At 38.6% G+C, this 16,815-nt stretch overlaps 1 protein-coding gene across 1 annotated transcript in view; it reads right to left on the reverse strand.

The window, feature by feature from the left end:
• Window positions 1-821: 821 nt before the first annotated feature.
• Window positions 822-16,815, reverse strand: part of kdm7ab (lysine (K)-specific demethylase 7Ab) — a 41,493-nt gene continuing 25,499 nt past the window's right edge. Inside the window, exons 5-20 of the mRNA XM_067435979.1 lie at window positions 13,804-13,945; window positions 13,503-13,689; window positions 13,080-13,242; window positions 10,940-11,027; window positions 10,668-10,774; window positions 10,463-10,554; window positions 8,930-9,016; window positions 7,571-7,837; window positions 7,330-7,454; window positions 6,883-7,067; window positions 6,534-6,622; window positions 6,287-6,453; window positions 6,027-6,175; window positions 5,859-5,917; window positions 4,531-4,798; window positions 822-3,472 (exon numbers count right to left, since the gene is read on the reverse strand). Of these exons, the coding sequence (XP_067292080.1) occupies window positions 3,384-3,472; window positions 4,531-4,798; window positions 5,859-5,917; window positions 6,027-6,175; window positions 6,287-6,453; window positions 6,534-6,622; window positions 6,883-7,067; window positions 7,330-7,454; window positions 7,571-7,837; window positions 8,930-9,016; window positions 10,463-10,554; window positions 10,668-10,774; window positions 10,940-11,027; window positions 13,080-13,242; window positions 13,503-13,689; window positions 13,804-13,945 (2,264 nt within the window). The 3' untranslated portion in view covers window positions 822-3,383. The remainder of the gene's footprint in view (window positions 3,473-4,530; window positions 4,799-5,858; window positions 5,918-6,026; window positions 6,176-6,286; window positions 6,454-6,533; window positions 6,623-6,882; window positions 7,068-7,329; window positions 7,455-7,570; window positions 7,838-8,929; window positions 9,017-10,462; window positions 10,555-10,667; window positions 10,775-10,939; window positions 11,028-13,079; window positions 13,243-13,502; window positions 13,690-13,803; window positions 13,946-16,815) is intronic.

Here is a 16,815-nt window from a genome sequence, read left to right on the forward strand (position 1 = left end):
GAAACGGTTTTCCCTGGTGGCTGTGGCCTCTTTCAGCATGATAATGTGCCCGCCACAAAGCAAAAATAGTTCAGAAATGGTTTAAGGCGCACAAGTTTGAGGTGTTTATTAGGCCTCCAAATTCCCCAGATCTCAATCCAATCGAGCAATCTGTGGGATGTGCTGAACAAACAAGTCCGATCCATGGAGGCCCCACCTCGCAACTTACAGGACTTAAAGGATCTGCTGCTAACATTTTGGTGCCAGATACCACAGTACACCTTCAGGGGTCTAGTGGTGTCCATGCCATTATAATGTAAATACACTGATCAGGGATTACACTATGACCTATCGTCATGTTGGATCCCGTTTTACTGCTAAATTGTGATGGCAAGACGACTGGGTCAGAGCATCTCCCAAACCGCAGCTTTTGTGGAGTGTTCTGGTCTCCAGTGGTCAGTATCTATTAAAAGTGATCCAAGGAAGGAACGGTAGTAAACCGGCGAGAGGGTCATGGGTGGCCAAGGCTCATTGATGGATGTGTGGCGCAAAGGCTGGCCTGTGTGGTCCGATCAAACAGATGAGCTACTGTAGATCAAATTGCTCAATAAGTTAATGCCAGTTCTAACAGAAAGGTGTCAGAATACAGTGCATTACAGTTTTTTTGCATATGGGTCTACATAGCCACAGACCAGTCAGGGTGCCCACACACACACACACACACACACACACACACACACACACACACACACACACACACACACACTATTAAATATATACATATATAAAGAAACATAAAATACAAACAATACATTGCTAACAAAACACACAGAAACAGAATATTCACTCGTAAAACTTTTAATATGTACAGGCCACATTGTACAACTGAAAATCCCAATTTCAAGAGCCTTAGCTGTGGATAACAGTGTCACAAAATATTGAACAAAATTATACAACCATATAAAAATTGTCAAAAAGTTGAATGCATTGAAAAGGAGAAAGGACACACCATAAACAAACAAGTAATTGATTGCAAGACCAGAAAAATGGAAAACACAACCGATAATGCCAAATAAATACTGTACAAGTACTGCATGGAACAAACCCTGCCTGCAGGCCAGCAATGTTTTTGACTATTATTAAGCACATTTATATAGTCATGGTGTTTAAGAAAACAGTAATAATAATAATAATAAAAAAACTCAAACAGTGTAGTGTAACATAGCTAATGCAGGAGATAGTTAGTGCAGTGTAGCATTTTTTGATAGACACGGATGCTCCTCCGATCCCCCAAACAAAAGTTCTGACTGCAATACCTCGGCCAAAATCCTGGTCAGACAAATAGCACCATAACAAACTAGGATCTTATCAAGGGGGAAAACAGCAGGTGCTACATTAATGGCATTGTGGTTTTATCTTCGAAATGGATCAAAACACAATGCTTGAGTGTTAAAGTCCACAATAAACCATCATAAAAACCTTGGAAGATGACATACAGTAGCAATACGGTGCTGGTTGAAATCACCGGTTCAATTCGATCCACCTTTGGGTTGACTGAAGCCCTTAGATTAATTAGTATCAAAGCTGTTCGTCAGAAAAAGTGTCCATATGTGAGCCCTGAGCTGCTGTACTTGTACCTCAGCAAGTCAATGAAATCCATCAAAGTTCCTGGAAGCTTATGGAATGTGCGTTATTGTGAAGAGCTCTGAAGTTGCTGTAAATGTTTGAAACAAAATGGGAATACAAAAGAATGATACTTTCTTTCATGGAGATACTTATCAAGAAATGTTCATATAAAGATTATAGATAAAACAGTTGTTTTTGCTGCCGGGACACCACAATTGAAAGCAAGACCTGACTTCTATAATTTCATTATTTGGCATTCATCAAAGGGAATCCAAAACCTTGAGCGTGAACAATTACCTGAGGTCTTTCACACAAAACCAGAGTAAACTACCTCGAAATCACACACATATCTTACAAAACGGCATATTTCCATACACGTTGTTGGTACAATTTCCAAAAATTCTCTCTGTTAAGACTTATTTTTTACAAAAATAAATACTCTTTTCGTTTCTTTGTAAAAAGACGTGTAGCCAAACACATTTCAACGTAAAAAAGGTAAAAATTCTCCCACGCTCCTTGGCCATCTCAAACGTCTCGTTTCTCACTATACAAAGCACCAGATCAAACAGTGTTTCAATGCTTTAGAAATTGATGAGGCAGCTGAACTTTATACTTATGGAAACAACAACACGTGTTTGAAACCAGATCTTTAGAATAACAGTAAAAACCAGCCAAATAACAGGAGGTGACATTACTGGCTCAGTACGGATGAAACATTTCTTCATTCAAACATGGTGACTTTAACGTAACGGGACTATATTGGGCATGTTTTTTCATTAAATATTGGCTTCTTATTACACAACACATTTTGTTCTTACCCACAATGCAATACAAATACAGATGAAATTTGAAAAATGGCTGAGCCTGTGCACAAATGTCTGTACGGCCACAAATATCTAAACATGTTTTAAAACAGATGCATATTAAGACCCTAAAGAACAGCAAACCTCCCTAAATGCTCAATGAAATAAATTGTTCTCTTTTATCAACAATAAATACGTCATTTAATAACAGTATAGAAAACAAAGGAAAAAAAACAAGCACCAACATAAAAAAAGGAATAAATTAAGGGGAAAGTCACACAGCCCATTTGAATGATACCTTCAAATATCTTTTAGAAGTCAGTATCTGGATGCCCACTAGGTGGCAGCACATGATCAAAATAGCTAAACTACCCCACTCTACTTAGCTTGCAATAAAAAATATGCCAATATGAATACAAATGCTGACAAAAATAATTTTTTTCTTTCATTTCTCTTAAAATGTGTACATTTTGATTGACAGGTAGTTCAAGTGGTCAAGCCTTGGTCAATTTTGAGGCAGTAATGCAAATTTTCTTCACTGGATTAATCGGCTAGGAAAAGTCGGTTGCGATCACAAAATGAGAAAACAAAAAAAGTCAAGCACCTTTGCGAAATCCGTCAATCGCCCATTTCCCGCCTCGTTTCACATGTACATCAGTGAAGTGATGTGTTTTTAGTTGTAGACTGGCAGCATGCTAGTCTTTGCTTTCAGCTTCGAAAACATGATCCAATTGTAAGCCTTAAAAAGCAATGTTTTCAGTCTTATTTCCTTTCGGTCACCTTGATCCTTTGGATGCATATTAGCAAATCTAGGAAACCATGTTGGACGAAGCAGCTTTTCAGATCATTCCGAATCTTCGAGTTGATTGGTAGCCCAATATAATGCTTATGACCAAATGTGTTGAACCAAACACACTTTATACCCTGTCACCTTTAACATGCACACACAGCATCCCAAATCTGCCGTCACTGCTACTACACAAAGAATGGTTTGTGTCTGCTCAATTTGAGAATCTTGCCCAGTCGTTGCTTAGCTGTAGCCATGCCTTTCTTAGGACGCTTACCTATAAGAAAGAGAAAGACAAATGATAAAATAAGATACAAATGAAATAATAAATTAATACAATTGTTTATTTAAATAAATACAAAAATATAAAAATTAAACAAAAACAGAATCATAAATATAAACTAAAACCAAATATAAAAATACACATAAACATATATAAATAAACAAACAGTACACTGGAACGCCAGTCTCTCATGTACACGCGTACGACAGTTTGTAAAGTTTGAAATATGGATATTTTTCTTACACAAAGTTTCGCTTCAGAAGGCCTTTATTAACGGAGCTGTGTGGATCACTTTTATGATGCACTTTTATGGACTTCAAAACAGAAACAGACATTCGCTGCCATTATAAATCTTGGAAGAGCCATGATATTTACTAATATAACTCAGATTGTATTCGTCTGGAAGAAGAATGTCATATACGCTTAGATGGCTTGAGGGGGTGAGTAAATCATGGGCTAATTTTTATTTTTGGGTGAACTATCCCTTTAAATGGCAGTGGCTCTTGAATGTAAATTTAGGTAGGGCAGAGTCTGGGTCTGTGCCAGTTTATTATAAACATTTTGTAATCGCTGAACACACCCAGAACACCTTCAGCAGAATGTTGTGCAATTCAGCCTGAGGGTGGCGCTCTAATGTTGATCGACAGTCTTTAAATACACACGACACATGCAGAGTGCTATCTCAAAGTTGACTTAATGAAGTATTTGCTGCCTCCGATTGTTGTGTAGGAATTGCAATGAGAAAAATACTGTCTTGTATATTCCCAATCATAAAAAAAAACAACAGAACTATATAAAAGGCCATTCATGAGCACGTTTAAACTAAAGGGTTTATACTTTAACTAATTTGATATGCTTCTCTTTAAGCACATATTTAACATATTTACAATTTATTTTTGATTCAGTTTATGTAGACGTCTACGTTTTGGATGATTTTTTTGGTGGGGCACTGCTGCATCTGCCTTTACAGATGAGCCTTGGCTGCTTAATGGTGAAATGTGAGGTTTTTGTGTTCAAATGTTTAATGTGCAAAGAAAATGGTATTGGCGTACCTTTGGTGGCCTGATTGCTGACTGGTGGGGGATTTGGGGCAGGCCTCTTGGACGGGTGCAGGGGTGGCGACAGGGATGTCTCACAGTATTGGTAGCCCAATGTAGGACTTTCCCCGTGGGCTGGGGAGTGTGTGCGACTGCTCCATGCCTCACTGCTGCTGTTGCTGCCACTGCCCTGGCTATCCATGAAGTTTTTGTGTTCCTGGATCCTATGCTTGAGTGTGGCGTGACATCCTCCTTCTGAATGCTCACGCTCCCGAAAGCCCTCCTGAAGGACGGGGAAATAAAGAAAAAAAAGATTGAAATGGTGGCCACATTTATATGCTCTCTATTTTTAATACATGCATACATTTGTATTATATTTATCCCATAGGGATTAATAAAGTCTTTGATAAAGTGTTATAATCCAGGAAGCAAACCAAGCTGTAATTTAAAGCAAAATGTATTTGAAAAGTGGACCAAAAAAAACAAGGCACAAGATGGTGAAACTAACAGCTTTAGTGAGGGAAAGAACTACAATCCCATGAAGCCCTAGGAATGACAAACAAAATAAAACTTTGGGGAAATATAGAACTATATATTTAAAGTTGCAGTGTATGCATTTTAGTGGCATCTAGCAGCGTCACCCACCACTCATCCCTCCCTTTTAAAAACACAGATGCTACGGTGGCTGACACAGGACAAAGATGTCGTCTGAGACAAGACGGCAGAGTGACTTGCGCTCTGTAGTTAAGTTTGTCCATTTAGTGCAACTGTAGAAGCATGATGGCGCAAAATGTCAATTTCACAGTAAGGGGACACGCGGTGTATGTAGATAGAAATGGCTCATTCTAAGGTAATAAAAACTTAGTACATTCTGTAAGGTCTTTATGCTCCACTGAAACATAGTTATGTATATTAAATTGCATTTTTGTCAATAGATCCTCATAAATACTATACACTGCACCTTTAAATGTTTGATTATACTATTATATATAGAAACAACATTTTAAGAAAGAGTGCTAGAACTCTCTGATTGGTGGAATTTTTTACAATATCCACAAGGGTAACGTAGTTTTTTACCACAAATTCACCACGATTATTTAAAATTTGAAAAATTTAAAATGATACAAACGGATGTCTTCAACAAAGGCAAACACCATTGATTAACAATCCTTGCTCACAATAGGTCTGCCTTTAAAAGTTTGTAAATTAACAAAAAAAATCCCTATGGAGAAAATTAATGTTCACTTCCAGAACCTGACTGTTGAACTCTATAGAGTACGCCAGATTAATATTTGGTTTACAGATGTATTCAAATCCATAATAAATCTCATTGAGCGGGTTACCTGTGAAGAATTGCTGTCTGAATCCTGGTTCTCCTCTCCTGATGCAATCTCTTTTTTACCTGAGAATTGAAAAAGAACAAGCAAAATTCATCAAAATGATGATACCTTATATGAAAGGAAAAAAATAAAAACTTAAGCGCTAATTTAAAAACTGTCATGAACTCTTACTGTAGTCAGGGGAGGGATGGTTGGTTCGGGACCACCAGGATTCCTGTGAACTGCTGGGATCTTCTGACTGGTGAGAATACAACATCCCAGCCATAGACAGCATTCCCTGTATAGCATCCTCTTCTGGGCTTGGCAAAGCAGCAGACTCACTGCAAATGTGATTTGAGATCTAGTTAACTCCCGCACAACACTAAAATCTTTCCCAGCAGTTTGTCGTCATGTGGCAATGTCAGGCATCTAAAATCCCCATCAGCTCTCACCTTTTAAGACATTTTTCAAAACGGTCAAGTCTTTGCCTGGACTCATGTGTACTCATCATGTAGCCAGAGCAACTTTTGGCCTCATTTTGGTCGTCTCCAGTCCTAATCTTTTCATCCTCCTCTTCCTCTGATGAGCTTTCAGATTCCTCCTCAGAGCAGTGCTTTTTCTGGGAGGATAAGAAGAGCAGATTAAACTTAAACTTGGACTCTATGCTCTTCCTGCGCATGAAGGGAAATGACAACATACCCTTGTAGTGAACTCCCCTTCTGATTCGGAGTCTGATGAGATGTCTGAATGTACAGATTCTTGGTTCCTGAGATCTGAACTCTCTTGTTCTGTGGAAGAAATAGCTAGTTATTACTGGCAGGGACAAAATTTGCAATGAGAAATGAAATCACTTGCTGAAAGAATACATGAAACAAATGATTAATACAACTATAATACAACTTAAATAAAAACTAAAATAACAGATCAGGGGGAAAAAATAAATAAATCACTGCACACAATATTTACTAAAGAAATATACATTTTGTTTTCAAGTATTTAAAGAATTGTGTATTATCCATGAATAAAATTGTGAGACTTTTGAGGGTACCTGTAAAGGAATTCACTTCTCTGGTTACATGGTGATGTCTATCCTCCGCTTTCATTTGAATATCCACTTCCTGTTCCTCCTCTTTAGGTCCTAGTTTAATCTTGAGAGAATCCCTCTTCACATCTCTGAAGCCCTCCTCTTCCTTTATCCTCTGTCTTTTTTCGCTGACTTGCTGCCTGTCATCTCTGTGTGGACAATTGGACAGGGAAAAAGGACTTGAATGTGTTCTCAATATTTTATGGCCAAACAAAAATAGTACAAACAAAAACATTGCAACAGCAAGCACAGTGCTAAAATGACTATAACCTTACATAATCCTTCTAAATGTAACCCTATCATGAAGGCCGGTACGAGTCATTTGTATGTGGTAATGTGGTTACTTATATGCTATAATTATTGCAGTTACTGTCTAATTTGTGATAATCGTCATAGGTTAACATGGTTTACCTGACTATACGTCCATTGCAAAGCACCAGACGCAGGTCAGTGTCCAAACTCCGCTCTGCCATTGCAGCTGAAGCCGTGGAGACCTTGTTGAACTTGCCATTGACCTTCAGGTTAAAGGAGGCATCCTGAAAGACAATTGGTTATTTCATTAAAATTATATATTTTTTAAAAATAATTTTCATCTATATATAGCCTGAATGAATGAGGCATTCGTATAGCATTATTCGTAAGTCCCTATTACCTCCTCATAAGGACCCATCTCAAGTCTTCTTAAGACTTCTTGTGTGTGCTGTTCGAAGATGTCAAGGTTGGAAGGAACTTTAGGGCTGTGAGGATGATGATGATGATGGTGATGATGATGATGATGATGATGGTGGTGGTGCTCTCGAAGACGTCTGGCATTCCTGCGCGCATGAGACCCTCTCTCGTGTGCCGATCTCGTTGAAGGACACGCAGAACTTCCTTGAAATTTCATTGGCTTGCTTCCACAGTTCCCATTCTGATACTCCTTGGGTGTTCAAAACAGCATTGTGAGTTCAAATACAATTTATTTTATTTATTTAGTAAACTATTTTCATGTTAGATGACAAATTGGTGACATTACAATTGTATGTTTTTTTCCTCAAATTATAAAACACTAAACTAAATAAAGTAAATAATTTTGAACAGGTGAATTTAGGCATAATCAATATGAATTATTGATTAATATAATTGTTTAGTGTTTTTAAAGATTTAGTAAGTGAATGTTAATTGATGGCAAAGAAAATCCTATCATACAAATATGGGAAAATAGCATAAACAATAACAATTATTATTATTATTATAAAATAGCCACGAGAGCTAAAATAAAAGTAAAACAAAGTAATAATTATAATGAATAATAATAACAATAATAAATAATTTTCTGATTTCTTATTCTTTTTTTCAATATTTTCCTTTTTTTGTTGCTCTTATTGCAGTTTTATTTAATATATTTTATTTTTCTGGTGGTGTTTTTAATGCCCTTGCTTTCTGATCTTTATGATTTTCTTTAGAAACTTTATTAAAAAAAATAAAATAAAAAGTGAACTTCCTAGAAAATTAAACCTGTAAATATTATTTTAGGATGTGACTGATGTCCAAGTATGTTCAGTATGTTTCAAGCATGGCCTCAGTATTTTTTTCCAAGCTCTATGTACTTTGATGCTGCAAATAAACTGCAATATTGATCAGCGTTCTAACATCGCTTCTCAATGTCACATTGAGTGAGATGACCAATCAAATCGAAGAGGCTGTGCTTTACCATTACTATGTTTTAAAAAAGCAGAGTGGCCAGAAAGTGTTTAACTGTGTTACGATATAAAATGTTGAATGGCCAACAGTAACAGGAATGTAAACAACTCGACCATGAATGAATTTCCACTGCCACAGACAAAAATGAAAAAGACTGACATGGTTTTAAAGCTACTGTATCAAATTTTTGCCCTCCAGACATCTTAATGTACATACGTAGATCAGCGGAATCAACCCCCCCACCCCTCCACAAGCAAGCTCAGTTTTCAGACCTTTAGTATTTTCTAAAACTCTGTGTATGGCCATGGTTTCAAGCAGTCTGGCTTACCTCAAGGTACTGGATTTCCTTGGTGAGCATTTTAATGAGATGGTTGGGTCTGATATGGTCAGGGACCTCACTGGATGGCTCTGTGACCTGGGCAAATGGGCACACATGTTAGACAATAAGGGCTTTATGCCACAGAACAAACCTCAGGTTCCTACCCAGTAGCTCTGACACCAGATATCGACCCATTTAGGATACCCCTTGCCTTTATTATTACCATCAGGGGTTGGGTATCGTTTAGGTTTTCTACGATTCCGGTGGCAAACCGCTACTTTTAAAACAGTACCGATGCCTAAACCGATACAAATTACGGTGGATAACATTAAATAATGGCTTTTTTGATTGACAAATTGATTTTTTTAAATTCTTTAAACAATTTATTAAAAGTTTTTTGTAAATTGTAAAAAAGGTAAATTGAAAAATGTATTAAAAGTTTAAAGTATACTTAAATATATAAATAGATACAAAACACAATTTACTTAAATTCACAGTAAAAGCTAAAGCCACCTAACCCAACTACAATAGGCCTAAATAACAGCACTAATACTAGTGATATTATAGCACTAACAACAGCAAAGTAGTCTGTAGTGTTGGTCTGCTACAAACCAGCTTTATTTCAGCATCATTTTGCATTAATCTGACCATCTTCTCTTGCTAAATATTTTAGAACGCATCGCCTTATTTTTACCATGTGAACGCGTCGTGCTTCTCACATGACACACAGCAGCCACAAAATCGCTGTATGACATCAGCCTCAGCTGTATCGGTTTATTTAGTTTTTTTCTTTTTTACTCAAAATATTCACAAACTTGTTACCCATGTCATGAGCTATCTGATCTTCCGATTTTCAAATATGTGTCACTGAATGGGTTTTGTCATAATGATTGTGTTAGTTGATCTATAACGCGCAATGTTAGTTTGCGCCTCAGAGAATCGCAGTAAAAAGTCCTGGCTGAAACATCCTCCCTCACATCTCCCCCTCCCCCCTACTGACAGAAATGAGAGAGGGAGGGGGAGATGTGAGGGAGGATTTTTCAGGCGTGACTTTTTTCTGCGCCGAGTCGAAGTACTCTCAGAAGTGCTATTCCGCCATACATTATGGTTCTCCTTTTTAATCCGCTTAAAAAAGCGCCACGTTTTATTTTATTTTGCCATACTTGATCGTTCAACTATTCGTGTAACTGATTTTACATAGGGGAAACGTGGAGGTGTTTGGTCACTTCTAACTTGATCTCTGTTTGGTACCATAGTGAATGAACTGGGCTTAGTGGGTTAAGCTAAATGCTATCAGAATCTCACCGCACGTCAGAGAGATTAAGTGCACGCACTAAGATGAGAGAGGTATGTATCAACTCGTTTTAGTTAAGGGAATAACATAGTTTAATATGAAAAGGCGGTGAAGTATCCCTTTAAGAGTTCGGTTATATGTGAACATTGTTTTCCGAACTCAGGTGCGCACCCGCAAATCTCACCCAAAGTCTGCATAAAAAGGGTACATTTCACTGCTTCTATCACAGAAGACTCCATTTGTTTCACCTCTCGTTTCAGCCAGTTCCTCAGTGCAGTTATCAAAGCTTTCACTCCCTTGATCAGGTATTCTGGAGGCAGGCAGTTATCTTCTCGTGATTCTGACGACAGACAATGAGCAGCCGATTAGGAGGGACACCAGGGAACGGAGTGGCAGCACGCCAATGTTTTAAGTGCCCTATATTGACATGGCGAGTGATTTAAGATGACGTACCTTTAAGAGTCTCCAGCAGATTCTTTGCTACATACCAGCAAATGGCCTCAAAATAAGGAAACTTAAAGAGGTCTGGAGTCTTTAGACGCCGCTCCATCTCATAGCACCTAATATGAGGACATAAATGGTTCCACTTGAGCCACAACACACAACTCAGAAAGGAAGTGGAAAGAAAATGTATATTATAGCAATGGTCAACTTTTAAGAGACGCCATAAATGCTAACAGAAGCCACACAATTCTGATTTCTGAAGAGTGGAAGCACTCGCTCACCTGAGCTGCATGCCTATGTTGAGGTTGTGGAGGAAGTTCCCACCGAAAGCCATGCAATCCTGAGAGGTGAGAACCGCATGGATCCATCCTGCAAGAGAGGTCAAGAGTGTGTCAACAGCTGACCGACAGATGCAGACAGATTCAGACATCTGGTCTGGACTGCAGCTGTCCCCTTCTGGCCAACACTGAGCCATTCATTTCCGGTGTGCAGCAAAGCTGGACCAAGAGACCGATTTCACAAGATCCACTGAAAGGTTTTAGACAATTCAGACCTTGAGTTCATAGAAATGTCACTCTAACACCTTCAAACTCTACAAACATGCTCCTACAACAAACTGGGTAAATGCAGTAAATGCACAGGACTTTAAATGGCAAGCAAAAGTTCAAATACGTTTGCTGGGTGGGCCGTGATTATACGGCTAACTGAGATCTGCTGAAGGGAATCAAACCCCCAGTGTTTCAAAACCACTGCAGACTGCAGAGCCCACCAAACAACCAGTCTGTCAACTACATCCACGACTTCCTGTCTACGCTTCAACATATAGGCCACATGCGAAGTGTGGGAAAGCATAAATATACATCAGATTCAGAGGCAGAGCCCCGACAATGAGCAACTTTCATATATCGTAGCTTTTGAAGGACTTTTGAAGTCTGTCTCACAGCAGGAGGATGTGAAGGTTTGAAAGCGGTCTGCTAGTGCCATCAACACAGCTGGGAACCAGATTCATTTAAGACCACGTATCCTGAACTGCTCATTTTGAGTGTGAGGTTTCATAAAAAGTTCAGATTTATGACACCACCCATATATACCCCTATTATATGACTTAATATATAATATGAAGTTATGATGACACTACACTTCTGGATGTGTATCATAACGCAAAAAAAGGCTTTGGAGCTTCACTAATGAACAATATACTGGATAAGATGTTGCTAAGATTCATATGGCTTTCTGGGTGGTAAGATTGTCTGCTCATTCTGGCTACGCCTGAACCTGAAACGAAAAACACAAATCAGCCCTGGCCTTCCTGTGGAACCACCATTAAAAGACAGCTGCTCCACAGTAAGTACAATACCAGTTCCTCTACGGTTCCTCTTGCTCCAACATCCGTGTGTCCGTATAAACCCTCAAACAAACAATGTTTTTCTCCTTCAATGTGAAGTTTATAGTTTTTGCACCATCAGAAAGTAAAATAATTTGAGGACACAGTGGACACAGACACTGATGACACAGTGAATGAATTTCATATATGAAGATAATGCGTTGAAGAAAGTCTTATATGTCTGTGCAAATCATTTAACGCCAGACTCTCCTCAAACAAGGGTCAGTTCAACGCTGGATTTGCACAAAATCTGATTCTGAAAGATGGGTCTATACCAACATCCTAATACAGTTCCCACATGAACACCAAAACAATTTATAGATGATCATGACGGAACATGCTAAATCAAGTTTAATCAATTAAACTCCACAACAACTACATAAAATAATCAACTAACCATTCAGAAACCTTGTATCTTCTTCCTGAGTCTCTTCATCTGTGTCCGACACTAATTCGAACATGTAAGGCTGAACACCACCTCTGACAATTCCTGACATTTTAGCAGCATGAGATTCTCCAGTTTTGTTGATGCGGAGTATCCAAAGTATGAGCTCTTAAGGCTCCGCCCTCTTCTAGAAAGAGGGCTGGGAGATGCACTTAATTTGCATTTAAAGGTACACACGAAAACTGTTTTTGCTCATGTTCAAATAGGGGCAAATTGGACAAGCTATGATAAATGTTCCCTGGGGTATTTTGAGGTGAAACTTAACAGACACATTCTGGGGACACCAGAGATTTATATTACATATATTAAAAAGGGCATAATATGTCCCCTTTAAAGTACTTTAGGAGGACCTAATTATAATAAATAAATGAAAAAAAATATACACCTAATTTTTTGGGAACCTCAGCAAAAAAGAAAAGGCCAATTAATTACATTTTATAATAATGCTATTACAAAATAATAATATTTGATTTGATTTGAATAGCATCGTCATAAAAATAATACAATGATATTCATAAAAAAAATGAAAATAGAAATGAGAAAAAAGAAAAACAACTCCAAACAAACTCAAAAAGAAAAAAATCTCCAAAACCTGTTGGAATCAGAAGTGTTGTTCCTTGCCGCACGACACACTTGTAGCACTTGTCCACTTTCTCCCCAAAGAACACTTCACTCTGGTTCGGGGACGAGCTCCACTCCTCATATAGTGCAAGATTGGCCGGGGTTGGCTTTATCAAGTAAAAAATCTTCTCCCCCTACAGGTGAGAAAATTAATAAGTCAGTGATGATCCCTCATTTTAGATGAACATTTTTTGTTTTTTAAAGAGTCTCCTCTGCTCACCAAGGCTGAATTTATTTGATAAAAAATACAGTAAAAACAGTAATATTGTATACAATTCTATACATATTCAATACATTCTAATATTCTGATTCTCTTTTCAAGAAACATTTCTTTTGTGGAAACCGTGATACATTTTTTTCAGAAATCTCCAACGAATAGAAAGATCAAACTTACCCACAGGACGTGGTACCACACAGATGTACCTCCAAAATCAATATGGAAGTCGGTATAGCTGTCCTTCACACCCATTAAACAGTACTTTTGCACAAATGGCTTGGGAAAGTAAGAGTCATCAGGCCAGTAGTTCTCCACCCAAGACATCTTCTGAGCGATATCAGGGACCACCACCAGCTCTGACATCCTGAGCACAAGACATTACGTTGTCATCAAAGTGACATTTTCTCAGCACGCAAACAAGGCATCTTCATGGTCAATGTCAGCGACTGCAAATTCGCCGCTTTCAAACAATACTAACTTGGTGTCTGAAAACTCCAGACTGATGACGTTCAGGACTTTCGGCCGCTGAGGACTGTAGTAATACTTCACAAAAGTTCTCAGTTTAATCTTGCTGTCAGCTTGCCTGGCCACATCGATGACATCAATCACTTTGTCACCTCCTATAAGCAAAGGGAGCAAGTTGAGTGATGTGCATGTGTGGGCATCAAAGAAATATCCCAAAACCAAAATATCATTACCCAAACAAACTCAAGGGGGATAAACTGCAATAATCGACATCATTAAATGGCCATAAAGCATATTTTAAATGAAAGAAAAATTGCATGTGTTAAATGCCCGGACTCTTGACACTTAAAAGTTTCCCATTGTCCTCAAACAAGGCCATCTCTCCACTGAAGCTAGAATGAAGGATCTGCTTCATTTGATGTTTCTTAAAGGGGGGGTGAAATGCTGTTTCGTGCATACTGAGCTTTTTACACTGTTAAAGACTTGGATTCCCATCCTAAACATAGACAAAGTTTCAAAAACTAAGTTGGACCTTTGATGGAGTATTTCTGTGTCAAAAATACTCCTTCCGGTTTCTCACAAGTTTCGGAGATTTTTTACGAGTATGGGTCCGCTTGACGTTGACAGAGCGGAAGGTCCTTGTATGGGCCGTACGGGCTCTTCTCCCGGAAGGGTGCGCGTGACTAAGGCGAGAGAGCAAATGCACACCCATAAACACTGCTCTCAAGGTGCAGATCCACTCGTCCGTGCAACACTTCTGTCGCGCCGCGCTCCACTTTATTCCTATGGGTGACGCCAAGCGACTTCAACGCATCCACATAGCATTCCGGAAGGGCAGCGCTGCATTTGAACCGATTTGAACGCAGAAATGACGGGAAGCTTCAAAACATCATGCTTCAGTCGGGTCGCAAAAGTGGATCTCCACGGTCACTGCTGTCACAGGACTTCACGAAATCAACAATGTTACCAAAGAAGTGTGTTTTTGACGGAGCGGTGACGATAAAGGTTTTGCGGTCCTGCTTTGGAAACAGGCGGTGAGTAAAACTGCTTCAAATGTCTATGCTGTTGGCTATCGTCGGGTAAGTAAACATCAGTAAACAACACGATTGTGTATAATGTTAGTTAATTTATCAATGGAGCATGCAATCTATGGTGTGTGTTTAAATACATTTGTTTAGCTGACCACTATAGGTGTCAGTTTGTTTATTGTAAAACCACCCAAACATAAACCTTTGTTCTCACAAAGCGTGCTGTCATTCAAATGCACTAACTGTTACTCCATTGTTGTTCTATGTATAACGTATAACTAGTCTGACTTGCAAAACTGTTTTGCTTGCTAATGTTTAGTCGCATACAATAGTCCATAAACCGAATCATGTCCTCATATACCACGAGTAAACACACACAAATGTTGACAGGCCACTAAATACAGTCCATACCACAGAGACGGACGTCCTGCTGTTGTTGCTTCTCCTGTTCAATTTATTTCAGGCTCCGGATCTGATTCTGGATCCTATATGAATTAGTTGAATCTGATTGATAGCCATGGTTTATTAGAGTAACGTTTTCTTCTCCACGCTTGAGGATGTCACCGCTTTGTGCACGCTCGTTATTCTTTAGCTCTGCCCACACGATACGCCTCCAGCCGCTCGTTTTTTTCCGGAAAGACTCGGTACAGCCTATATTTCTTTTATAAGTATAATAAAACAAAATACTTTTCGGAGGTATGAAGGATGCAATACTACTCGATAGGTACTCAAGATTGACATGAGATTGACTGAAAATGAGTTTTTCACCCCCCCTTTAACAAGAAATCAGCTGATGTTTATAACCGTGAGAGACAACTGGCAGGCAGAACATCAAAACCCATCAGAAAGCTGCTGGGAAAAACCTCAAACACTGAGCAGGACAGCTGGTGCTTGTGTACACAAACGGCACCCTAGTGTACCTAGCCAGAAAGAGACTCATCCCACAAAGACCATAAACGATTCTTTACTGCTGTTCTGGGATCATGAAAAATAGAAAAATGTCCATTGGATCCTTTATGGATCCAAATCAACAATGGTGCTACAACAAATACTAGATTGATTTAAAAACAATTCCAGGCACTCCAAACTCCAAGACTGTAATATGTTTATATATACATAAATAAAAGCATCTATGCCATTCATTTCTCCTTTGTCCAGTAACAACAAACATTTTTAGAGTTACGAAGACATAAAATGTCATTTGTGATCTCAAAAGCATGTTCCCAAAGCAGGTACAAAAGCAGCTTTTACAAAAGCAGGAGTGTAGTGCAGTTCGTCGTTATAAGCAAATTGGAATGTGGAAAAACCCACAATGTTCGATTTTGCTGGCTGGGGAGCCCTGCAGGCAAGCTGCCCACTGAAGTAACCGAATTAGCTGGGCATCTATCCTGCATTTAGCAGACAGAAGTGCATTAAAGACAAAAGCTAGAGCTTTTAGTGCGGCCCCAGACGTAACGTCACCGCAGTTAACTTCAACGATCAAGCAAATCACCTTATAGATGTACATTTTTGGCTGGCATATCGTCAGTCTACAGATTTTAAACTCAAAGTAGCACACGTCATAAATGTTACATTTTAAGCTTAATGCTACGAATGTTAAACACATCTCTCTTGCACAATGACTAGAAAGCAATGGGAAGTGTTCTTTGTGTATCCAGCAAGATTAGTGATAGTTTTGCTGAAATCATAGTGAACTTTTATTTTGTGCACCCATGGATAAACAACATCGGAATATTGTCTCACAGCCTTATCAGGCAATTCATAGGCAGCGTTTGCGCACCTCACGAAACATATTTCAGACAGACTTCTAAGGCATTGTAACGGTTTAATGCTCTACAAAAGAATAGTGCAAGCTTTAGTGACAACTAAGTGAATATTTCAATGGCTATAATAATAATAATTTCTCGCTAAGAAATTATATCAAAAGTCAAAAACTTACATTTACACACAAACTGACCATTAACCGCAACTTTGATGCCATATTACTTTTCTCAATG

The sequence above is a fragment of the Pseudorasbora parva genome, chromosome 25, assembly GCF_024679245.1.
Source record: "Pseudorasbora parva isolate DD20220531a chromosome 25, ASM2467924v1, whole genome shotgun sequence".
NCBI classification, from domain to species: Eukaryota; Metazoa; Chordata; class Actinopteri; order Cypriniformes; family Gobionidae; genus Pseudorasbora; species Pseudorasbora parva.